The sequence below is a fragment of the Phyllobates terribilis genome, unplaced genomic scaffold (genome assembly GCF_046119375.1).
Source record: "Phyllobates terribilis strain yellow unplaced genomic scaffold, ASM4611937v1 Scaffold_17__1_contigs__length_24005725, whole genome shotgun sequence".
Classification (NCBI taxonomy): domain Eukaryota; kingdom Metazoa; phylum Chordata; class Amphibia; order Anura; family Dendrobatidae; genus Phyllobates; species Phyllobates terribilis.
In genome coordinates this window covers 1,465,949-1,491,796 of record NW_027362777.1, presented here as the reverse complement: position 1 = coordinate 1,491,796, position 25,848 = coordinate 1,465,949, and the positions used below count along the sequence as shown (strand labels likewise).

At 46.8% G+C, this 25,848-nt stretch overlaps 1 protein-coding gene across 1 annotated transcript; it reads left to right on the top strand.

Moving 5' to 3' along the window:
- The first annotated feature begins 327 nt into the window (after nt 1-327).
- Nucleotides 328-25,848, top strand: LOC141176031 (uncharacterized). The gene is made up of 7 exons (XM_073660005.1): nt 328-382; nt 20,232-20,365; nt 20,493-20,672; nt 20,756-20,879; nt 20,963-21,060; nt 21,258-21,348; nt 24,388-25,848. The coding sequence occupies exons 2-7, from the start codon at nt 20,273-20,275 to the stop codon at nt 25,407-25,409; spliced, it is 1,608 nt and encodes a 535-aa protein (XP_073516106.1). The 5' UTR covers nt 328-382; nt 20,232-20,272; the 3' UTR covers nt 25,410-25,848.

Below are 25,848 nucleotides of genomic sequence, written 5' to 3'. Positions count from 1 at the left end.
ACGGCTCTGCTCCGTACACCTCGTACACGCGCGGCTCCTCTCCGTACACCTCGTACACACACGGCTCCGCCCCGTACAACTCGTACACACGCGGCTCCGCTCCGTACACCTCGTACACACGCGGCTCTGCTCCGTACACCTCGTACACACACGGCTCTGCTCCGTACACCTCGTACACACGCGGCTCTGCTACATCCACCCCTCCTGACCCCACACATAAACTTCAGCTCATCCAGCACCATGACAACCAGCACAGCAGAGTCCTGCATCCACTGAGGCCCCCTGATCATGTGACCCCTGACTCCTCCCCTCCTGTGACCTCATCACAGCTCCTGTGCGCACAAAGCAGCCATATATGTGGAGGCGGCTCTGCAGGTTGGAGGTATGTGGAGACCCCATTACTGGGCGCAGGGGGCATTAACCGCTTCAGCACGGAGACTCTTTTGGGGTCTTGTGTTGCCCCTTTATAAGAATCATAAGGTTTTTGTTCTGTTTCCTGTAATAGATACATACGACCCAACTATGGAGACAGGAAGGGAGGAAACGTATTGTTCTCATAGTACAGGACCCCTTTACTGGCCCCACAGTGTAATGCCCCCATTATGCCCCTTATGCAGGATGTATGATGCCCCCCACACAGTGTAATGCCCCCATTATACCCCTTATGCAGGATGTATGATGCCCCCACAGTGTAATGCCCCCATTATACCCCTTATGCAGGATGTATGATGCCCCCACAGTGTAATGCCCCCATTATGCCCCTTATGCAGGATGTATGATGCCCCCACATAGTGTAATGCCCCCATTATGCCCCTTATACAGAATGTAAGATGCCCCACACACAGTGTAATGCCCCCATTATGCCCTTTATGCAGTATGTATGATGCCCCCACACAGTGTAATGCCCCCATTATGCCCTTTATGCAGTATGTATGATGCCCCCACACAGTGTAATGCCCCCATTATGCCCCTTATGCAGGATGTATGATGCCCCCACACAGTGTAATGCCCCCATTATGCCCCTTATGCAGGATGTATGATGCCCCCACACAGTGTAATGCCCCCATTATGCCCCTTATACAGAATGTATGATGCCCCACATACAGTGTAATGCCCCCATTATGCCCTTTATGCAGTATGTATGATGCCCCCACACAGTGTAATGCCCCCATTATGCCCTTTATGCAGTATGTATGATGCCCCCACACAGTGTAATGCCCCCATTATGCCCTTTATGCAGTATGTATGATGCCCCCACACAGTGTAATGCCCCCATTATGCCCCTTATGCAGGATGTATGATACCCCCACACAGTGTAATGCCCCCATTATGCCCCTTATGCAGGATGTATGATGCCCCCACACAGTGTAATGCTCCCATTATGCCCCATGCAGGATGTATGATGCCCCCACACAGTGTAATGCCCCCATTATGCCCCTTATGCAGCATGTATGATGCCCCCACACAGTGTAATGCCCCTTATGCAGGATGTATGATGCCTCCATTATGCCCCTTATTCAGTATGTATGATGCCCCCCTTACAGTGTAATGCCCCCATTATGCCCCTTATACAGTATGTAAGATGCCCCCACACAGTGTAATGCCCCCATTATGCCCCTTATGCAGGATGTATGATGCCCACACACAGTGTAATGCCCCCATTATGCCCCTTATGCAGGATGTATGATGCCCCCCCACATTATAATGCCTCCATTATGCCCCTTATGCAGGATGTATGATGCCCCCACACAGTGTAATGCCTCCATTATGCCCCTTATGCAGGATGTATGATGCCCCCACACAGTGTAATGCCCCCATTATGCCCCTTATGCAGCATGTATGATGCCCCCACACAGTGTAATGCCCCCATTATGCCACTTATGCAGGATGTATGATGCCCCCACACAGTGTAATGCCCCCATTATGCCCCTTATGCAGGATGAATGATGCCCCCACACAGTGTAATGCCCCCATTATGCCCCTTATGCAGGATGTTTGATGCCCCCACACAGTGTAATGCCCCCATTATGCCCCATGCAGGATGTATGATGCCCCCACACAGTGTAATGCCCCCATTATGCCCCTTATGCACGATATATGATGCCCCCACACAGTGTAATGCCCCCATTATGCCCCTTATGCAGCATGTATGATGCGCCCACACAGTGTAATGCCCCCATTATGCCCCTTATGCAGGATGTATGATGCCCCCACAGTGTAATGCCCCCATTATGCCCCTTATGCAGCAAATATGATGCGCCCACACAGTGTAATGCCCCATTATGCCCCTTATGCAGTATGTATGATGCCCCCACACAGTGTAATGCCCCCATGATGCCCCCACACAGTGTAATGCCCCCATTATGCCCCTTATACAGGATGTATGATGCCCCCCACACAGTGTAATGCCCCCATTATGCCCCTTATGCAGGATGAATGATGCCCCCACACAGTGTAATGCCCCCATTATGCCCCTTATGTAGGATGAATGATGCCCCCACACAGTGTAATGCCCCCATTATGCCCCTTATGCAGGATGTATGATGCCCCCCACAGTGTAATGCCCCCATTATGCCCCTTATGCAGGATGTATGATGCCACCCACAGTGTAATTCCCCCATTATACCCCTTATGCAGTATGTATGATGCCCCACACAGTGTAATGCCCCCATTATGCCCCTTATGCAGGATGTATGATGCCCCCCACAGTGTAATGCCTCCATTATGCCCCATGTATGATGCCCCCATACAGTGTAATGCCCCCATTATGCCCCTTATGCAGGATGTATGATGCCCCCCACAGTGTAATGCCTCCATTATGCCCCTTATGCAGTATGTATGATGCCCCCACACAGTGTAATGCCCCCATGATGCCCCCACACAGTGTAATGCCCCCATTATGCCCCTTATACAGGATGTATGATGCCCCCCACACAGTGTAATGCCCCCATTATGCCCCTTATGCAGGATGTATGATGCCCCCCACACAGTGTAATGCCCCCATTATGCCCCTTATGCAGGATGAATGATGCCCCCACACAGTGTAATGCCCCCATTATGCCCCTTATGTAGGATGTATGATGCCCCCACACAGTGTAATGCCCCCATTATGCCCCTTATGCAGGATGTATGATGCCCCCCACAGTGTAATGCCTCCATTATGCCCCATGTATGATGCCCCCATACAGTGTAATGCCCCCATTATGCCCCTTATGCAGGATGTATGATGCCCCCCACAGTGTAATGCCTCCATTATGCCCCTTATGCAGTATTTATGATGCCCCCACACAGTGTAATGTCTCCATTATGCCCCTTATGCAGGATGTATGATGCCCCCCCACAGTGTAATGCCTCCATTATGCCCCTTATGCAGGATGTATGATGCCCCCACACAGTGCAATGCCCCCATTATGCCCCTTATGCTGGATGTATGATGCCCCCACAGTGTAATGCCCCCATTATGCCCCTTATGCAGGATGTATGATGCCCCCACACAGTGTAATGCCCCCATTATGCCCCTTATGCAGGATGTGTAATGCCTCCATTATGCCCCTTATGCAGTATGTATGATGCCCCCCACAGTGTAATGCCTCCATTATGCCCCTTATGCAGTATGTATGATGCCCCCACACAGTGTAATGCCCCCATTATGCCCCTTATGCAGTATGTATGATGCCCCACACAGTGTAATGCCCCCATTATGCCCCTTATGCAGTATGTATGATGCCCCACACAGTGTATTGCCCCCATTATGCTCCTTATGCAGTATGTATGATGCTGTAACACTGTGTAATGCCCCCATTATGCCCCTTAAGCAGGATGTATGATGCCCCCACACAGTGTAATGCACCCATTATGCCCCTTATGCAGGATGTATGATGCCCCCCACAGTGTAATGCCTCCATTATGCCCCTTATGCAGTATGTATGATGCCCCCACACAGTGTAATGCCCCCATTATGCCCCTTATGCAGTATGTATGATGCCCTACACAGTGTAATGCCCCCATTATGCCCCTTATGCAGGATGAACGATGCCCCCACACAGTGTAATGCCCCCATTATGCCCCTTATGCAGGATGTATGATGCCCCCACACAGTGTAATGCCCCCATTATGCCCCTTATGCAGGATGTATGATGCCCCCCACATTGTAATGCCCCCATTATGCCCCTTATGCAGGATGTATGATGCCACCCACAGTGTAATTCCCCCATTATGCCCCTTATGCAGTATGTATGATGCCCCACACAGTATAATGCCCCCATTATGCCCCTTATGCAGGATGTATGATGCCCCCCACAGTGTAATGCCTCCATTATGCCCCTTATGCAGTATGTATGATGCCCCCCACAGTGTAATGCCTCCATTATGCCCCTTATGCAGTATGTATGATGCCCCCATACAGTGTAATGCCCCCATTATGCCCCTTATGCAGGATGTATGATGCCCCCCACAGTGTAATGCCTCCATTATGCCCCTTATGCAGTATGTATGATGCCCCCACACAGTGTAATGCCCCCATTATGCCCCTTATGCAGGATGTATGATGCCCCCCCACAGTGTAATGCCTCCATTATGCCCTTATGCAGGATGTATGATGCCCCCACACAATGCAATGCCCCCATTATGCCCCTTATGCTGGATGTATGATGCCCCCACACAGTGTAATGCCCCCATTATGCCCCTTAAGCAGGATGTATGATGCCCCCACACAGTGTAATGCCCCCATTATGCCCCTTATGCAGGATGTATGATGCCCCCCACAGTGTAATGCCTCCATTATGCCCCTTATGCAGTATGTATGATGCCCCCACACAGTGTAATGCCCCCATTATGCCCCTTATGCACGATGTATGATGCGCCCACACAGTGTAATGCCCCCATTATGCCCCTTATGCAGGATGTATGATGCCCCCACAGTGTAATGCCCCCATTATGCCCCTTATGCAGGATGTATGATGCCCCCACACAGTGTAATGCCCCCATTATGCCCCTTATACAGGATGTATGATGCCCCCCACACAGTGTAATGCCCCCATTATGCCCCTTATGCAGGATGAATGATGCCCCCACACAGTGTAATGCCCCCATTATGCCCCTTATGTAGGATGTATGATGCCCCCACACAGTGTAATGCCCCCATTATGCCCCTTATGCAGGATGTATGATGCCCCCCACAGTGTAATGCCCCCATTATGCCCCTTATGCAGGATGTATGATGCCACCCACAGTGTAATTCCCCCATTATACCCCTTATGCAGTATGTATGATGCCCCACACAGTGTAATGCCCCATTATGCCCCTTATGCAGGATGTATGATGCCCCCCACAGTGTAATGCCTCCATTATGCCCCATGTATGATGCCCCCATACAGTGTAATGCCCCCATTATGCCCCTTATGCAGGATGTATGATGCCCCCCACAGTGTAATGCCTCCATTATGCCCCTTATGCAGTATGTATGATGCCCCCACACAGTGTAATGCCTCCATTATGCCCCTTATGTAGGATGTATGATGCCCCCCCACAGTGTAATGCCTCCATTATGCCCCTTATGCAGGATGTATGATGCCCCCACACAGTGCAATGCCCCCATAATGCCCCTTATGCTGGATGTATGATGCCCCCACAGTGTAATGCCCCCATTATGCCCCTTATGCAGGATGTATGATGCCCACACACAGTGTAATGCCCCCATTATGCCCCTTATGCAGGATGTGTTATGCCTCCATTATGCCCCTTATGCAGTATGTATGATGCCCCCCACAGTGTAATGCCTCCATTATGCCCCTTATGCAGTATGTATGATGCCCCCACACAGTGTAATGCCCCCATTATGCCCCTTATGCAGTATGTATGATGCCCCACACAGTGTAATGCCCCCATTATGCCCCTTATGCAGTATGTATGATGCCCCACACAGTGTATTGCCCCCATTATGCTCCTTATGCAGTATGTATGATGCTGTAACACTGTGTAATGCCACCATTATGCCCCTTATGCAGTGTGTATGATGCCCCACACAGTGTAATGCCCCCATTATGCCCCTTATGCAGGATGTATGATGCCCCCACACAGTGTAATGCCCCTTATGCCGGATGTATGATGCCCCCCACAGTGTAATGCCTCCATTATGCCCCTTATGCAGTATGTATGATGCCCCCCACAGTGTAATGCCCCCATTATGCCCCTTATGCAGTATGTATGATGCCCTACACAGTGTAATGCCCCCATTATGCCCCTTATGCAGGATGAATGATGCCCCCACACAGTGTATTGCCCCCATTATGCCCCTTATGCAGGATGTATGATGCCCCCACACAGTGTAATGCCCCCATTATGCCCCTTATGCAGGATGTATGATGCCCCCCACAGTGTAATGCCCCCATTATGCCCCTTATGCAGGATGTATGATGCCACCCACAGTGTAATTCCCCCATTATGCCCCTTATGCAGTATGTATGATGCCCCACACAGTATAATGCCCCCATTATGCCCCTTATGCAGGATGTATGATGCCCCCCACAGTGTAATGCCTCCATTATGCCCCTTATGCAGTATGTATGATGCCCCCACACAGTGTAATGCCCCCATTATGCCCCTTATGCAGTATGTATGATGCCCTACACAGTGTAATGCCCCCATTATGCCCCTTATGCAGGATGAATGATGCCCCCACACAGTGTAATGCCCCCATTATGCCCCTTATGCAGGATGAATGATGCCCCCACACAGTGTAATGCCCCCATTATGCCCCTTATGCAGGATGTATGATGCCCCCCACAGTGTAATGCCCCCATTATGCCCCTTATGCAGGATGTATGATGCCACCCACAGTGTAATTCCCCCATTATGCCCCTTATGCAGTATGTATGATGCCCCACACAGTATAATGCCCCCATTATGCCCCTTATGCAGGATGTATGATGCCCCCACACAGTGTAATGCCCCCATTATGCCCCTTATGCAGGATGTATGATGCCCCCCACAGTGTAATGCCTCCATTATGCCCCTTATGCAGTATGTATGATGTCCCCCCACAGTGTAATGCCCCCATTATGCCCCTTATGCAGGATGTATGATGCCCCCCACAGTGTAATGCCTCCATTATGCCCTTATGCAGGATGTATGATGCCCCCACACAGTGTAATGCCCCCATTATGCCCCTTATGCTGGATGTGTAATGCCCCCATTATGCCCCTTAAGCAGGATGTATGATGCCCCCACACAGTGTAATGCCCCCATTATGCCCCTTATGCAGGATGTATGATGCCCCCCACAGTGTAATGCCTCCATTATGCCCCTTATGCAGTATGTATGATGCCCCTACACAGTGTAATGCCCCCATTATGCCCCTTATGCAGTATGTATGATGCCCTACACAGTGTAATGCCCCCATTATGCCCCTTATGCAGGATGAATGATGCCCCCACACAGTGTAATGCCCCCATTATGCCCCTTATGCAGGATGTATGATGCCCCACACAGTGTAATGCCCCCATTATGCTCCTTATGCAGTATGTATGATGCCACCCACAGTGTAATTCCCCCATTATGCCCCTTATGCAGTATGTATGATGCCCCACACAGTGTAATGCCCCCATTATGCCCCTTATGCAGGATGTATGATGCCCCCCACAGTGTAATGCCTCCATTATGCCCCTTATGCAGTATGTATGATGCCCCCATTATGCCCCTTATGCAGGATGTATGATGCCACCCACAGTGTAATGCCTCCATTATGCCCCTTATGCAGTATGTATGATGCCCCCACACAGTGTAATGCCCCCATTATGCCCCTTATGCAGGATGTATGATGCCCCCCACAGTGTAATGCCTCCATTATGCCCTTATGTAGGATGTATGATGCCCCCACACAGTGCAATGCCCCCATTATGCCCCTTATGCTGGATGTATGATGCCCCCACAGTGTAATGCCCCCATTATGCCCCTTATGCAGTATGTATGATGCCCCCACACAGTGTAATGCCCCCATTATGCCCCTTATGCAGTATGTATGATGCCCCACACAGTGTAATGCCCCCATTATGCCCCTTATGCAGTATGTATGATGCCCCACACAGTGTAATGCCCCCATTATGCTCCTTATGCAGTATGTATGATGATGCCACACTGTGTAATGCCCCCATTATGCCCCTTATGCAGTGTGTATGATGCCCCACACAGTGTAATGCCCCCATTATGCCCCTTATGCAGGATGTATGATGCCCCCACACAGTGTAATGCACCCATTATGCCCCTTATGCAGGATGTATGGTGCCCCCCACAGTGTAATGCCCCCATTATGCCCCTTATGCAGGATGTATGATGCCCCCATTATGCCCCTTATGCCGGATGTATGATGCCCCCCACAGTGTAATGTCTCCATTATGCCCCTTATGCAGTATGTATGATGCCCCCACACAGTGTAATGCCCCCATTATGCCCCTTATGCAGTATGTATGATGCCCCACACAGTGTAATGCCCCCATTATGCCCCTTATGCAGTATGTATGATACCCCACACAGTGTAATGCCCCCATTATTTCCCTTTTGCAGGATGTATGATGCCCCCCACAGTGTAATGCCCCCATTATGCCCCTTATGCAGGATGTGTGATGCCCCCACACAGTGTAATGCCCCCATTATGCCCCTTATGCAGGATGTATGATGCCCCCACAGAGTAATGCCTCCATTATGCCCCTTATGCAGGATGTATGATGCCTCCTCATAGTTTAATGCCCCCATTATGCCCCTTATGCAGGATGTATGATGCCCCATACAGTGTAATGACCCAATTATGCCCCTTATGCAGTATGTATGATGCCCCCCACAGTGTAATGACCCAATTATGCCCCTTATGCAGTATATATGATGTCCCCCACAGTGTAATGCCCCCATTATGCCCCTTATGCAGTATGGATGATGCCCCCACACAGTATAATGTTCCCACGGTACCGCCTGAGGTCCTGCAGTTGGAATAATCCCTCTGGAGTTAGTTTTCCCTTTCCCTGCTCCCCTACATGTAGACCCTCGAGCATGTATACATGCATGTAGGGGAGCAGGCCTTACTAGATATCGAGGCTTTGTACAGTAATATATCGCATGAGGATGATATCAGTGGAGTAAGATGTTTATAGCAATCGAGATCAATAGAGTGTAGCAGACATAATGACTTCATGGACCATCTTCTAAAATTAATTCTTACTCATAACGTCTTTCTTTTGACAGGAAATACTTACCCGAGCTCAGGGGTACTGCGATGGGCAGCCCCTGTGCCCCCTCATTTGCTAATCTATTCCTGGGCTGGTGGGAGGAAACCAAAATACTCAGGGATGATTATAAGTGGTGGCAACCATATATTGGGGCATGATATAGATATATAGACAACATTTTTATCATCTGGTCAAGGACGAGTGAACAATTTCTTGAATTTGTCAGGGAACTCAATATCCATAGAGTGGGCCTTAGATTTATATCAGAGTTTAATTATTACCAGTTGCCTTTCCTTGATGTACCAATCAAGAAAGTACAGGATGGGAGCCAGGGCTGTGGAGTCGGTAAGCCAAACCTTCGACTCCTACTCCTAAATTTCCATGACACCATCTCCGACTTCACGACTCCGACTCCCTCATACATGGCTCATGTTTAAGTGATAAATTTACAGTAGGACACATTTTTCTCAGCTAAAAGTCTAGACTCTTAGATCAGGAATAAGAAAGACATTTATAGAACATTTCATAACTTTCCCAAATTCTTATGAAAAAATATTCCTCACAAACTGCATTGAACTATTGTACCCAATTTATTACATATTTTAGGCGTCGGAGTGGGTCCATTTTATACCGACTCCAACTCCGACTCCACCAAAATGGGCACCGACTCTGACTCCACAGCCCTGGTTTGGACCCTAGGGACACTCATCTACCATAAACTATTAAAGTGGGATAGCCACCACCCCATCCTCCTGAAAAAAAAAAAAAAAAAACAATATCCAAGGGCCAATTTTTATAGTTGAGAAGAAACTGCTCTAATGTCACAGATATTAATATACAGGCAAAAGACATAAACACCAGATTCAGGGAAAAAGGTACCCACAGTACATTTTGGATTCTGCACGATTGTTTGCAGAAAAAGAGGAGAGAGAGACACTCCTCCATACCTAACCAAGACACCAAGAAAAATATGGGATAACACAAGTAATAGGAACTTGTGACAATCAGAGTGACCATATCTTTAATATCCTCAGAAAACACTAGGATGTGCTTGTGGCTGACCTGGACCTGAGGGTGCTGTGTGATCTACTCCCACAATAACTTTCAGAAAGGGTTGGTCAATTAGGGACCGTTTAGTGCATAGTTTCTAAAAAAAAACTGCACCCAAGGGGACATGGCTAGATAGAAGAATCTGTGGTTTATTTAGATGTGCAGAAAGTTGTACATGTAATTGAATGAGACCATGTAAATCTTTCTCGAGTTCCTCTACAGGTGAAACCTTTTTCCAGAGGGATTATTCCAACTGTAAAACCTCAGGACTTGTATATGTGGTCACATGCCTCTACCTCCTAGATTATGTATGCACGACCAAGAGGCAGTCTAAGAGGAGTGTGGAGGGGCATTTGGGCGAAATACGCCATAGTTGGGTGTCACGGGTGTGTCAGAGGTGACAGACAGTCGCCCTGCAGGGGTTTGCAAGAGATCTCCACATTTGGCAATGCAGACAGCTGCCTAGATGGGAGGCTGTGTTTAGGACCCAGATTCTACCTCCATTTAGTCTGGGTGTATATATACCTGGTGTGTCTATGTTGGCGTCGCCGGGTATACTCATTTCTACTTGGAACTTGGCTGAAGCAGCATCACGTCCTCTTTGGAGTCTTGAGGCCGTGTGCCCTGTTGGAGTTTCTTCTAAAGCGAAGCTGTAATTCCCCTGTGTTGTCTTCCCCTTTTGTCTTTAGAGTGCTAGCGGAGGTTGACTAGTGCTCATCTCCTTCCACCCCCAGCTATAGCCTTATGCCAGGGATAATTGGGCGAGGCATGTGATGGGCGACAGCTGTGGAGGCTGTATAGGGACATTAGGTAGAGACAGGGTGATGCTAGTCCAGTTTAGGAGGTCACCTCTTCCCCCTTTTCCCTAGTATCTGGGCTCCCTTTCCCTTTCTCCTCTGCGTTGCACTCACACCTGGCGTGACTCTCTGCGTTGCACTCACACCTGGCGTGACTCTCTGCGTTGCACTCACACCTGGCGTGACTTCAGGACACCCCATTAGTGAGACACATGAACAGTGCACATTGAGGTGAAACAAGAGACATCTCCTTTTGCATCATTCAAGTGGTTAAAGCCAATGTGAGAGGTGGTGAACTTAATAGATGTATCGTCTAAAAGTAAAGTGAGTGGATTTCCAGACTGGATTCATTAGGCCGTAAGGGACTGAATGAGCAAATTTCCTATGCCTGTTTTGTATGAATACAGACCCATTCCGGATTACATTTTAGGATTTTATACTCTACCCATTGCTACTCCGTTCCCTGTGAACGAGGTTCACATTGTTTTACTTCATCAAGAGATCTGAGCTTCTATATCAGAATTATTTCTTATCAGTTATATCCCAATTATACTATTTAGTAACTAACAAGTGTGGTGTTCCTTGTGTATCTCTAATTATGCAATAGGGGTCAAATATGACCATTTAAGAGTATACTGTGGGCCACCATCCCATATATTTTGTAGTGATAAAGTAGATCCACATGCCGATTGCATGGTGGGAGGATGTACAATACTTATTTTTAGTCTCCCATGATACTGATCTCAGAGAGAGGATTTTTCTGTTGGTGGAATGCAATCCAATACCATATGCACTCCGGTGTGGAACGCCGACATCTGGCCATGCGCATTTTTGAACAATGATCCTAGATGGAATGATAACTGCGGGCATGCGCAGTCACAGGTACGAGTGGCGCGGCGGCAATCAGTTTATCTGGTGTTTCAGCATAAAGCACGTCACTTCCCGACATGCACACGAGGTGATGGACATTATCGAACCTCTAGCTCATGAGAAGTAGCTCAGGCGCAGTATATTATTGTAGACAGACTCTATTCTGTATATCCTGTGACAATTCACCTCTAGGAATGGGAATGAACCTCCTAGTCTGGGAGGGGTTTTGGATGAAGTGGGATATTTAAACATGGACACCTGGCTATTAGGCACACTGTGCTGAACATCATGAATTATCATCCCTCTATCAAGCCTCCTAATGAACCTGTTGGGAAAATGCATTGAGGCGGATTATTGAAACATTCTGTGAGTACCATACCCTTTCCTTTATACATATTGTAGGGGTTTTACTCACTGGGGCACAATGGGAGGAAAACAGGAGGCATGTTCTTAAATTTCATGTGGGTTTATTACTTCATAAACCCAGAAGCCAAACAGAAAAGCAAATAGCCTTTAGATCAGGCAAACAAAGTAAATGTCCTTAGCGGGTCTCTGCTCAGCCAGGCCTGTGTGGCACACAAGCTGGGGTAGCGTCCAGTGTCCTGGCTTGGTCTGAAGACAAACATACACAGTAGGCCTTCTACCTCCAAACACACAGACCATGTGCCAAACAACAGCCTTCATTTTATAGGCTGTTAACCACACCCAAAGGTGAGGTATGTGGGTAGCTGGACCCGCCCATTCTCTCCTAGCTACCCGTAACCCGGCTGCCAGGTGCGCCAAACGATCCTCTTAGTACTTATGTGCCCTAGAGAAACACTCCGGGTTACATCACAGAGACCAGCCATCTCTGTGACACATACCTCCCATTGACTACTCGATCATTAGCCACCTTTCATACCCCCCCCCCCCCCTCTGCCTAAAGTCGTGGGCTTGACACCTTTTACTACCAGACAGGGGATTTTCGAGAGATCATCGGCATTACCATGTAGCTTCCTTGCTCTATGTTCTACAGGGAAGTAGGAGTCCTGTAGGGCTAAAAACCCGAGGGTGACTCTGGCATTTTTTCACTTTTTTTCCTCATCCATCGGAGTGGAGCATAGTCAGATAATAATCTGTCCACCGCACACTTTATAGCCAAGCGTTCCTGCTCTATGACCGAATAATTTTTCTCGCAGGAGGACAGCTTTCTACTCAGGTAGAGGACAGGGTGCTCCTCCCCTTGTATCTCCTGGGAAAAGACTGCTGCTAACCCGACATCTGAGGCATCTGTCTGGAGTATAAACTCTTTCTTGAAGTTCGGGGCAACCAGGACCGGTTGCCTACACAGAACCAGTTTCATCTTTTGAAAGGATGTCTCCGCCGCTGCAGTCCACTTGGCCTTGGCTGATTTTGTCCCTTTAAGGAGGTCAGTCAGGGGTGCGGCCATCATGGCGAAGTTTGGGATGAATTTCCTGTAGTATCCCACGATTCCCAGGAAGGCTCTGACTTGCTTTTTCGACACCGGTCTCAGACAATTTTGGATTGCTTCTACTTTAGTATTTTGGGGGTTTATCTCGACTCTACCCACTACATATCCGAAGTACTTGGCTTCTTATTTCCCCATGCCACATTTCTTCGAGTTTATTGAAAACCCCACCTTCCTCAGAGCATCAAACACAGCCTGAATCTTTTCCAGATGACTCTCCCAGTCTGGACTGAAGATAGTATTGTCCAGGTATGTTGCGGCATATTTCTTATGGGATGCAATGATGCAATCCATAGCTCTCTGGAATTTTGCAGGGGCCCCCTGCAGTCCAAACGGCATCCGGGCATACTGGAAGCATCCGTCCGGCGTAGAAAACGCAGTCTTCTCTTTGGCTACCTGTGCCATGGGGATCTGCCAATATCCCTTCATCAGATCCAAGGTGGTTATGTGCCTTTCTGGCCCAAGCCTCTTGATCAGCTCAACGACGCGTGGCATTGGATATGCATCAAATTTGGAAACCTCATTCAACTTCCGATAGTCGTTGCAGAATCTCCACTCACCATTGGGATTTGGGACCAAGACGATCAGGCTCAACCAACTGCTCTTGAATTCTTCAATGACACTGAGCTTCAGCATACAAGCTACCTCTTTGGATATCAACTCTCGTCGGGCCTCAGGTATCAGATAGGGCTTCAAGTTCACCCGCACATGTGGCTCCGTCAGAGCCTTGTGTTCTATGACCCTTATGCAGCCCGACAATTCTGAGAACAGATCCCTGTTCTTCTGCATCAACTCCCGACACTGCTGTTTCTTGGCCTTCGTTAGCATTTCCGCTATTGCGACTCCTCCAACTTCACCTTTTAGTTTGCCCAGAAAGCATGGAGCTTCCACAGCCTCTCTGTCTTGCCACGGCTTGATGAGGTTGATGTCGTATATCTAGTACGGCTTACGTCGTCCCGGTTGATGAACCTTGTAGTTCAGTTCACCCACTTTTTCCACCATCTTATTTTGCCCTTGCCACTTGGCCAAGAACTTACTTTCCACCCTAGGAATTAGCATGAGGACTCCGGTCTCCCAGATTGAATTGCCTCACTCTGGCTGACCGGTTGTAGACTCTGGCATAAGCTTCTATTGCCTGGAGGAGATGTTCTTTTACGATGGGCATCACATTCACAATCCTCTCCTGCATCAGAGCAACGTGCTCGATGACGCTCCTGTGGGGCGTGAATTTGGCTTCCCAGATTTCCTTTGTGACATCTAGAAGACCCCGCGAATGTCGGCCATACAGAAGTTCGAATGGCGAGAACCCTGTAGAGGCCTGTGAAACCTTTCGGTTGGAGAACAACAGATACGGTAGGAGACAGTCCCAGTCTCTACTGTTCCTTTCTATGTCCTTCCTCAGTATACTCTTCAGAGTCTTGTTAAACCTATCTGTCTGGTGATGTTATACTGAAGTCCTCAGTTTGGAGATTTGGAGGGCTTTGCATAACTCCCTCATCACCTTACTCATAGAGGGAATTTCCTGGTCGGTGAGTATCTCCCTTTTGTAAGCCTGTTGGGGAAAAAACATGGACCAACTCACGGGATATATTCTTTGCGGAGGAGTTTCTCAGTGGAATCACTTCAGGATAGCGTGTGGCATAGTCCAGGATAACCAATATAAATTGATGCCCACGAGCAGATTCAACCAGGGGACTGACCAAGTCCATAGGAATTCTCTCGAATTGCACTTCAATAATGGGCAATGGCACGAGGGGACTTCAAAAGTGAGAGGTGGGGGGCGGTTAACTGGCACGTAGTGCAAGACCTGCAATACTTAAATATTTCCCGGTGACATCCAGGCCAATAGAACCTTTGTAAAAGATAATGCCTTACCAACACCAGATGCAGCAAGCCTCCATGATAAAGGCGGGGCCAGCACATGTGCGAAATACTGATGCAGACAGCCACTCACTAACCTACCAATTCATGGAGGGGGTGGCTGTGTAGTATTATACATGCACACCGATGGAGTCTGCATAGGGCGCCAGTCACACAGATATGTGCGATGCACAGTTTCTGGCTTGCAGCTTGTTGATGACGCCCATACTATTAGATCAGGCGGGCTGCCCAGCACTATATACGTGCACCCCCACAAGACAGAAGCCCCAATTCATCCAGCCAACACTAAAGAGGCCTGGCTGCATCCTGCAAAAAAATGTGCAAAAAAGATGAAAAATAGTGTATAAGATAAATACACCACATGAGGTATTGGTCGATATTTTGGCCAAAATACACAAGCTCGCAACCCAAACGTCAAGGGTCCTCATACTTGCGAGCCCTAACACTAAACATTAAAAATGGTGAACATTGGACATAATTTCAAAAAACATCACAGTAAGGCTGTATTCCCACTATCCTTTTTTAAAGCGTTTCCGCAGCGGCAATTCCGCTGCAGAAACGCTTAAAAAACGCTTGGTAGAAGGTCTGCCATGTTCCCCAATGATAATCCCATGTGCTGTGCACATGCTGCGTAAATTTCCGCTGCGGATTATCATTGCGGAAAAATCCCCAGCACTACCAATTATTTTGCTTTAGCGCGGTGTTTTCGCCGCCATTGACTTGCATTGGAACGCATGGAATCCGCATCATTGCATCTGCAGATGCGGAATCCATGCTTTTCAATGTGCTTATGGTACCCGGGTTTGGAGAAAAAGAGACTCTCCTCCGGACCCGGGTACAATAGAACCTGTAAAAAAAAGAATAAAATAAAAAATATACATTATACTTACCTTTTTTTACCTATTTTTTATTATTTACCATTCTTTCAGTCACCCTATATAAATCCATGCCGGTTGCATGGATTTATATAGTGTGACCAAGTTGTCAAGCACTTTCCAAGTGATGCTAAAATCGCTTGGAAAGCGCTTGACAACCCCCATGTGAACAATGCTTAACTTTCGTACAATCCTCATGCGTTTTTTCTGCCAGGGAGATGCAGAAACGCTCAGGAAAAAATCCGGAGCATTTCTGCATCGTGGGCACATAGCCTAAAAGATAATGCCTTACCAACACCAGGTCAGATTACCAATGCACTGCAGGATGCAGCAAGCCTCAATGATAAAGGACTGGCGCCCGTCCTATGCAGACTCCATCGGTGTGCATGTATAATACTACACAGCCACCCCCTCCATGAATTTGGTAGGTTAGTGAGTGGCTGTCTGCTTCAGTATTTTGCACATGTGCTGGCCCTGCCTTTATTATGTAGGCTTGCTGCATCCTGCAGTGCATTGGCAATCTGACCTGGTGTTGGTAAGGTATTATCTTTTACTGTGATGTTTTTTGAAATTATGTCCAATGTTTACCAATAGAACCTTTGCGCGATCCGTTCCTGCGTTTTTTCCACTTCCAGATGTCCCCCCAAGAAATGTGAATGGGCCATGTCCAACACCTTCCGTCTAAAGGGGCCCGGCACTATTAACTGCTCCACACTCTCCTCCCTCACTTTCTTGACCCAGTACAACAACTCCTTACTCATCATAAAATGGGGAAACCTTGTGTCAGCCCCCGACTCCTGTGCAACCCCATTTATAATAGCGACATTATTAAAGGCTTCCTTCAGAGTTAGGTCCCTATGTTGGGCAGACCCAAAATTCTCGCTGGTCACCCCTAACTCTGGAATGGCAGACTCAGGGGGCACTACCTCCTCATCCCCCACAAGGACACAAAAAGGAAACCTGTCTGACTCTGGGTGTGGTGATACCTCCTTTAGGGTTAATTTTTTTTCTTATCTGAGCCAGCGAACCCAGAACCCTTCCCCCACAGATCCCAAAACAAACAAAAGTTCCAGCCTATAATAATAGGGTGCAACAAGTCCTGAACGACGCCGACCTCGTGGGACTCTGTACCGTGGGCCTTTTCAATGTCCACTCTGGCCCGTAGGGTAGTCTTTAGCATCACCATGAATGCACTGAACGCCGACTTTTTTCCCCAGGATCATTTGGAGAGGAAGGGTGGCCCTCATAAGGGTCACCAGGCTCCCGGAGTCTAGCAGTGCCGTTACTTCCCATCTGTTCACCTTCACGTGGCATGCTTGTGGCCCCTCGGTGGGTGGACAGTTCACACTGCAGGCCGGATAAGCATAATATGAACAACGTTGTCCTATGCTGCAGTCCATCGGCTCAAGGGTCAGGGGACTACGGGCGGCTATATGGTCTGGGCCGTGGCACCTCCAACAAACGACATCACCTGTATGGACCTTGGGCACCACCTCCCTCGTCCATTTGGACCTTGGAAGTCCCACCACCTTTTGGGCCTCCACCCCCTGTTGGGAACTCCAGTATGTAGTGGGCTGCCTTCCCAAGAAACCTTCAACTCCCTGGTATCTCTCGATCAGTCCGACCAGTTCACCCACATACCAGGGATCACCCTGGGCAACCCACGGCAGTATGGGCCTCGGCAGGGAGTGCACAAACCGGTCCATCACCACCCACTCTACCATCTGCGCAGACATTGAGGACTCTGGCTCAGCCACTTCTGGACCAGGTGCAGCAGGTCAAACATTTGGGACGGAGGTGGTTTGTTCCAGTGATACGAACCCGCTGTGCCCTGATAGTCATTGTCAACCCAAGCATGCGAGAATCTCAGTTTTTAGCTTGCCATACTCTTTGGCATCCTGCAAAGCTAAATCATAGTATGCCTTTTGGGCGTACTATGCAAAGCTAAATAGGGCGTACTATGCAAAGCTAAATAGGGCGTCCTGCAAAGCTAAATCATAGTACGCCTACTACGCGTACTTCTGGGGCTCTCGAAGTCAAGTATTGCGACAGTACCTCTGCCCACTGCTCTTGTGGAAATTTCTCCCTCTCGGTGACCCTTTGAAACACCATCAGGAAGGTCTCATCCCCCAGGGTCATTTTCTGCAAAGCTCGTCATGCTGCATTCCGGACATGGGAGTCATCAGTCGGACCTGGGGTTGGAGCGCTCATCCTGTCCTGGATGGCGGTTGCCAGAAGCTGCATCTGCTGACGTTTCTGCTAGTGCTGCTGAATCTGCTGTAACTACAGCCTGTTGGTCTCCTGTTGATGCTGCTGCGACTGGACCAGGTGTTTAAGCAGGTCCTCCATTTCGTCTGGCGATGCTTGCTGGCTTGCGACAGACTTCACCCAGGGCATGCAGTCCATCCTGTAGCACTCATACATCTCTGCTGGGAACGCTGCCCGCAAGTCTAACACTAATTGTGGAGGTTTTACTCACTTGGGTGTGACAGGAGGAAAACAGGAGGCATGTTCCTTTAAAAGTTCATGTGGGTTTATTGCTTCATAAACCCAGAAGCCAAACAGAAAAGAAAATAGCCTTTAGATCAGGCAAGCAAAGTAAATGTCCTTAGCAGGTCTCTGCTCAGCCAGGCTTGTGCGGCACACAAGCTGGGGTAGCGTCTAGTGTCCTGGCTTGGTCTGAAGACAAACATACACAGTAGGCCTTCTCCCTCCAAACACACAGACCATGTGCCAAACAACTGCCTCCATTTTATAGGCTGTTAACCACACCCAGAGGTGAGGTATGTGGGTAGCTGGACTCTCCCATTCTCTCCTAGCTACCCGTAACCCGGCTCCCAGGTGCACCAACCGATCCCCTTAGTGCTTATCTGCTCTTGAGAAACACTCCGGGTTACAACACAGAGACCAGCCATCTCTGTGACACATGCCTCCCATCGACTACGTAACCATTAGCCACCTTACAATACCTTGATACATATCTGGTTTTATGATTACCCCACGGCTGATGAAAGGGAATCTGTCACCCCCTGGGACTTATCTGACCTCTAATATTGGCATACAAGCGATAGAAATGTGAATCTATACATACCTGTATGCCTCATATTAGAGGTCTGTTTGCTGAGAAATGGCTTTTTATTAAGTGAAGATTCTGATGCTTGCTGGCCGTGGGGTCGTCGGTGAAGTGGATTCCCGTTAATAAATACTCACTTAGCCCCATTCTTCGTGCAGATACTAATAAATCCAGGACCTATGAGATTTTTACCATATGATAGTTGGATAGTTAGGGGTGTATCATCCATAGCAGCAGCCCACAGGGCCACTATGGTGCCCGTGAAAAAACACAGAATTTGAGCTTGGTTTAAGTTGGTATCCATGCAGCACATAAATGCATGTTTACTATGGCCATAAATTAGAAAAAAACTATAAGAAAAAAAATGATCATAAACCCTGCTGTAAATAAATAAAAACCAAAAGTGCATTTAAATAAAATAGGGTTCTTAGTAACACTGTTTTTGATCAAAAATAGCATCAAAGCTATCCCCCCATGGTAGAAGGAACCCATTCAGGATAGTCCTACTCTGTTTAATATTAAAAACTTTACCGTGTATCAAAGCCTCAAACTTCTGTGTGTGAATCAGACATGAGATCTAACGTGATAGAAGATTACAGTCCGGGGAAGACGGGAAACATTCATATAGACGGCCGGTGGAGATGTAGTCAGTGAAGAACTCTGGCTAAATATGTTTGTAGAATCGTAGTTGAAGATGAAGATTTCGTCATCCTCATGAAGTAGTTATTTCTCATGTCACGTGTAATGAATATATCCTGCAGTATTGCTAATGCCGATTGCAGTGTCGGTAAATGAGACAAGAATTAGCTTTATGGAAGATGAGTCTTTGAGAAACGTGTTCAGCTACAGACTCCAAGGAAGAAACTGCTTGTTGTCTGTGGCTTAAAATATATAGGTTTTATTACTAGATGTAAAGCAGAAAACTAAATACTGTAAAATAATATATCTCCTCATATGTTTCCCCTTATTATCTCCAGTAATTGTATTATTACACAATATCAGATCCTCTCAGTGAAGATCTTCTATTTAAGAGAATTTTCCTTATGGACCCATCAAAGACGGATATGGATAGAGACACGATGGCAGAGAGGATATTACACCTCACCCTAGAGATCCTCTTCCGGTTTACTGGAGAGGTGAGAGATTCTGATGACGTCACATTACATCATTCTTATCTATGGGAATAACAGATGGACAGAACTGGAGAGGTGAGGACTCTGGAAATGTCTGTAGTGAGATTTATTAATGTCTCTCCATAACCAGGATTACACAGTAGTGAAGAAGACCTCTAGTGAGCGCTGTCAGGACCCTGTGTCTGAGGGATGGGGAAGACCCCTGAGCCCAATCACGAGGCCTCCACCTCACCCCCTGATACATGAGGACATCAATGACCAGAAGATCCTAGAACTCGCCTACAAGATGATTGAGCTGCTGACTGGAGAGGTGACACTGCTGGGAATGCTGGGACATTATACTGTAACGCTATGAAAGGATCGGGGGGATGACGGTATCATTGTGTTTGTCAGGTTCCTATAAGATGTCAGGATGTCGCTGTCTATTTCTCCATGGAGGAGTGGGAGTATTTAGAAGGACACAAAGATTTGTACAAAGACGTCATGATGGAGGTTCCCCAGCCCCTCACATCACCAGGTAATAGACAGGACTAAATACACACGGCCTATAATTATCTGTATGTAAAGAATGAATTCAGTCCCTGTATGTGTTTCCTCCAGATCTATCCAGTAAGAGGACAACACCGGAGAGATGTCCCCATCCTTTTCTTCCACAGAACTGTAAACAAGAAGATCCCAATGTTCCTCAGGATCATCAGGTAGATGGAGAGAAGGTGTCCTGAGATCTCCCCTATGATGTGTAGACGGCTGTGAAGGTCTTGTGTTCAGTCTTGTTTTATCCACCAGTTTTATATGTTTTATACTCGTGTAATGAGAACGGTGGAGATGGCAGGATTAGAGCTGATCATAGATGTGACTTCTCATCTGTTTGTGACTTTTACAATATTTGTTTCAGGGTGAAGATCTCAACCATATTAATACTATAGAGGCATATGTAAGGGGTTATGAGCGGTGTAAAGAGGAGATTCCTACATATGACTACCCAGGTGAGTAGTAACCACTAAATGCAGAGAAGTCACAGATTCTTCTCAGTCACCGGCTGTGGCTGCTTTATCAGTGGTGTAGTCCGGCCGTATCACAATCGTGTGATCACCATTTTGTCTCTAGACCACAACATTCTCTTCCACCCAAAACTGTTCAAATGATTTTGGGCATTGAAACCCTTTTCCATAGAACTTACAACCTGGAGGATCTACCTACCCCCTGGGATTAGAAGACGCTGACCGTTACCTGCCCAGATCTGTAAACTACAAAGCCAGAAAATCACTTGAAAAAAATATTATGATGGGCCTGTAAGAGAAAGCGGAGGGTAATGATGCTGTTGGCTTCCTAGGACCCTGATATCTTATTGGATGAATCTACCTTCTCTCCCTTCTGTGCTGCTGAATGTGCTCATATGGTTCCTACAAGACCAGGTCCAGTCTTTCTGGCCAAACTTTACTTTTATGATCTACAACATTAAATGTGCAGTGAGGGCCAAGTGTGAATTTCTGTACAATAACAGCAGAGTTTCCCTTTATCCTGACTTTTCAATTTCTTTTAAAACCGACTAACTTCAAACAGGATTGTGATAAACTATACAGAAAACATGATATCTCTCTAAGCTAAATTTAAGACGCCTCAGCTCTGCAGTATTATAAAAAGTTCTCTTTGAACGTCTAATATTTCTTCTTGAAATTCATCTGACAGAAAATATTGGCCTTTACGATAGTTTAGATTGCCAAGAGCCCCCGAGCCCCATACTCTAATTACCCCAGAGAGGTTTCACCACTAGTTACTCACTACTTACTGATGGAGACTGTTGAGTTTGATCATTTCAGTAGATGTGTTATGGTCTATACTCAGTTTTGACTATAGTAGTTAGTGACCAAAATACTCTGATTTAACCCCTTCCTGCAGCCAGTTTTGTGTTCCTATCTGAGCCCATTTTTCAAATCTGTCGTGTGTCACTTTATATGGTGATAACTTTGGAATTCTTCACAAAGGATAATAGGAAACAAATGGACCTTACAAACTTCCAACTTCTCTTGAATCTGACAATACCCTATATACAGCTGTACACTACTGTCTGGGCACATGGCACGTTAAAAAGGGAAGGAGCGCCATTTAGCTATTTGAATGCAGATTTTGCTGGGATAGTTTGCAGACACAATGTATTGGGGGCACTGTTCATAGTTACCTGGCAGCTCAAAAGATGGCCACCACGAACAGGCTTGGCGCTATCTACTCCATTTTCCAGATCCCAGGGTTTGCCTTGCTCATCATCCTTTAACCCCTCTACATGGACTTGGACTTAGACAGAGACCCCCTAAGCTTGGGCCACAGTGTTACCTAATGTTCTGTGGTGTGAGATGCCAAGAAGAATAGTCAGATAGCCGGGTCAGAACATGGAGGTCAGAGAAAATACAAAATCACACAAAAGTAGTCAGTAAACGGGCCGAGGTCACAACAGGAATCAAATACACAAGCCGGGAGCTGAGCACAGAGGACTGAACCAGAGGAGAACAAGGCTGGATCTGGCAGCTTCTGGTAATATGCTTCCAGCTTTAGTAGGGTGTGGTGCTCTCCAAATGGCTGAAGCAGGGAGCAGATTACTCCAGCTGGACAGCACACACCCATACTGCCAGACTGGATGGTACTACTGGTCCCAGGCACCCTAATCTTAGTGGCTGGACAGAGCCTGCGCCGCCCAGAGCTTCTGGTTCTGACGTCTCCTCCATCACCAGCGCCACCTGCAGGATGAATAAGGCGGCTTCTGGTGAGAGAAGCAGATGTCGCAGGAGCAGATCCCAGAGGAGATGGGACCCACCATTTGCAGAAGCCCTAATGTGACCAAATTGCAGAAAACTAGAGCAGGAGAAATCCCCATAAAGTGACTCCATTTTGGAAATTATACCCCTCAGTGAAATAATCTATAGGAGTAGTGACTATTTTGACTCTACAGGCACTTTCTGGATATTAGCACGCAGTGGATAATGGAGAGTGAAAATTACAAATATATAATTTCATTACCCAACACATAGTGCCCAGATTGTGCTCCAGGAGATACACACCGTAAATTAAGTGGGTTCTTCTCACTATAGTAATGCCAAATACATGGAGGCTAAATGTGGTTTGGGCGCACTGCAAGGCTCAGAAGCGAGGGGGAGATCTGACTTTGGGAGAGCGGATATTGCTGGATTGGTTTATGGAAGCCATGTTGCTTTTCAAAAGCCTTTGAGCCGCTAATAATGTGGAAACCTCTGTTTTTCCATTGACAGATGATGGACCTGAGTGGGGGCTTGTTTTTTGTGAGATGAGTAGACGTTTTTATTGATATTATTTTTGCCTACATAACATTGTTTGATGGCTTTTTATTCCATATTTGGGAGGCAGAATGAACAAACAGTTGAACACTACGATCCACTGGTTCATTCTATGAGGTTTTCTATTAGACTGTGAACTGTTATTGTCTTGGTGAATAATGACGGCTAACATAGGTCAAAATTTAAAAAAAATCACAGAAAAAGATACAGCCTTACTAACACCAAATCATATAACAAATGCACTAGCAGGATGCAGCAGACCCCCATGATAAAGGTGGAGGCTGCACAGGTGCAAAATACTGGTGGAGCAACCACTCACAAACCTACCAATTCATGGAGGGGGTGGTTGCCTAGTATTAAAGATGCACACAGATGAAGCTTGCATAGGACACCAGTCACACAGGTAGGTGTGATGCACAGTGTCTGGCGTAGCCTATTGATGATGCCCATACTATTAGTTCAGGACGGCTGCCCAGCACTATATAAGTACACCCCACATGGACAGACACCCCAGTACACCCAACCAACACTAAAATGCTAGTGCATTTGTTATCTGATTTGGTGTTGGTAAGGCTGATTTTTCTCTGTGATGTTTTCTTGGTAGATAATGATACTTTTACATAATGTACATTTTTGCAGATAGTTTAAGTAGCAATATTCAACAATATAAATTTTAAGGATATGTTATTCATAAATAATAATTGGTTTTATTCTTGGCAGATGACTGTACCAGGAGATCAGAGGGACAGCTGACATCTTCAATTTTTAAATCAGATGATCTTGAGATCAAACAAGATACAATTGAAGTGAATGCCATTACTCCAGATATACCATCATCCCTTCACAGCAAAGATCTGTCATCTGATCATTTGAAACAGGTCCGGTCTTCTGATTCATTACCGACTACTAAGGAAAATCATAGTCACAAAATAAGCATTAAAAAACAAATTGCTCCTAAAGCAAAGAAGCCATTTTCATGTTCAGAATATGGAAATAGTTTTCCCCTTCAAAAGTCTTTTCTTAAACATCAAAGCATTCACACAGCAGAGAATAGATTTTTTTGTTTCAAGTGTTGGAAATGTTTTAACCAGAAATCAAATCTTGTTAATCACCAGAGAAGTCACAAAGAGGAGAAGCCATTTTCTTGTTCAGAATGTGGAAAATGTTTTACATTGAAATCAAGTTTTATCAGACATCAGATAACTCACACAGGGGAGAAGCCTTTTTCCTGTACAGAATGTGGGAAATGTTTTAACCAGAAATCAGATTTGGTTAAGCACCAGAGAACTCACACAGGGGAGAAGCCTTTTTCATGTTCAGAATGTGGAAAATGTTTTATCCAGAAATCAGCTTTGGTTATACACCAGAGAACTCACACAGGGGAGAAGCCTTTTTCCTGTTTGGAATGTGGGAAATGTTTTATCCAGAAATCAGCTTTGGTTATACACCAGAGGACTCACACAGGGGACAAGCCTTTTTCCTGTTCAGAATGTGGAAAAAGTTTTAGCCAGAAATCAGCTTTGATTAAGCACCAGAGAACCCACACAGGGGCGAAGCCTTTCTCCTGTACAGAATGTGGGAAATGTTTTAACGATAATTCAGATTTTATTAAGCACCAGAGAACTCACACAGGGGAGAAGCCTTTTTCTTGTTCAGAATGTGGGAAATGTTTTGTGAAGAAATCATCACTTCTTAGTCACCAGAGAACTCACACAGACGAGAAGCCATTTTATTGTTGTTAATGTGGGAAATGTTTTACATGGAAATCAACTCTTAATAAACTTCAGAGAAGTCACACTGGGGAGAAGCCTTTTTCATTTTTAACCGAAAATTGTATCTTCATTAAGGGGTTTTTCACTACTAGGACAACTCCTTCTCATTCCTCATGTTTGGCCTTGTTAAAATAAAAACACTCATATGCACCTCCCGTTCTGGTGCCGTTCCATTGGTGTCACAACTCGAGTTCCCGGGGCTCACACAAGATTGTTACATCACACAAGATTGTTACATCACACAATCCTGCTCACAATCAATGCCGCCTTCGGATGTATTGAACATCAACAGGAAGGACATGGCCTGGACATAGCACCAAGAGAATGCACACACTGAAAGCACTCTCTTCAGACCGTGTTCCTGGGGGAATTATAAGCACTTTACAGTCTCAAACATGACGTCCGATAT

Excerpts from the sequence above, each read along its gene's own strand:
- LOC141176031 (XM_073660005.1), top strand. The coding sequence starts at position 20,273 with ATGGACCCATCAAAGACGGATATGGATAGAGACACGATGGCAGAGAGG. Across the intron at positions 20,880-20,962 it reads CCAGCCCCTCACATCACCAG|ATCTATCCAGTAAGAGGACA; the intron begins GTAATAGACAGG and ends TGTTTCCTCCAG. Across the intron at positions 21,349-24,387 it reads TCCTACATATGACTACCCAG|ATGACTGTACCAGGAGATCA; the intron begins GTGAGTAGTAAC and ends TATTCTTGGCAG.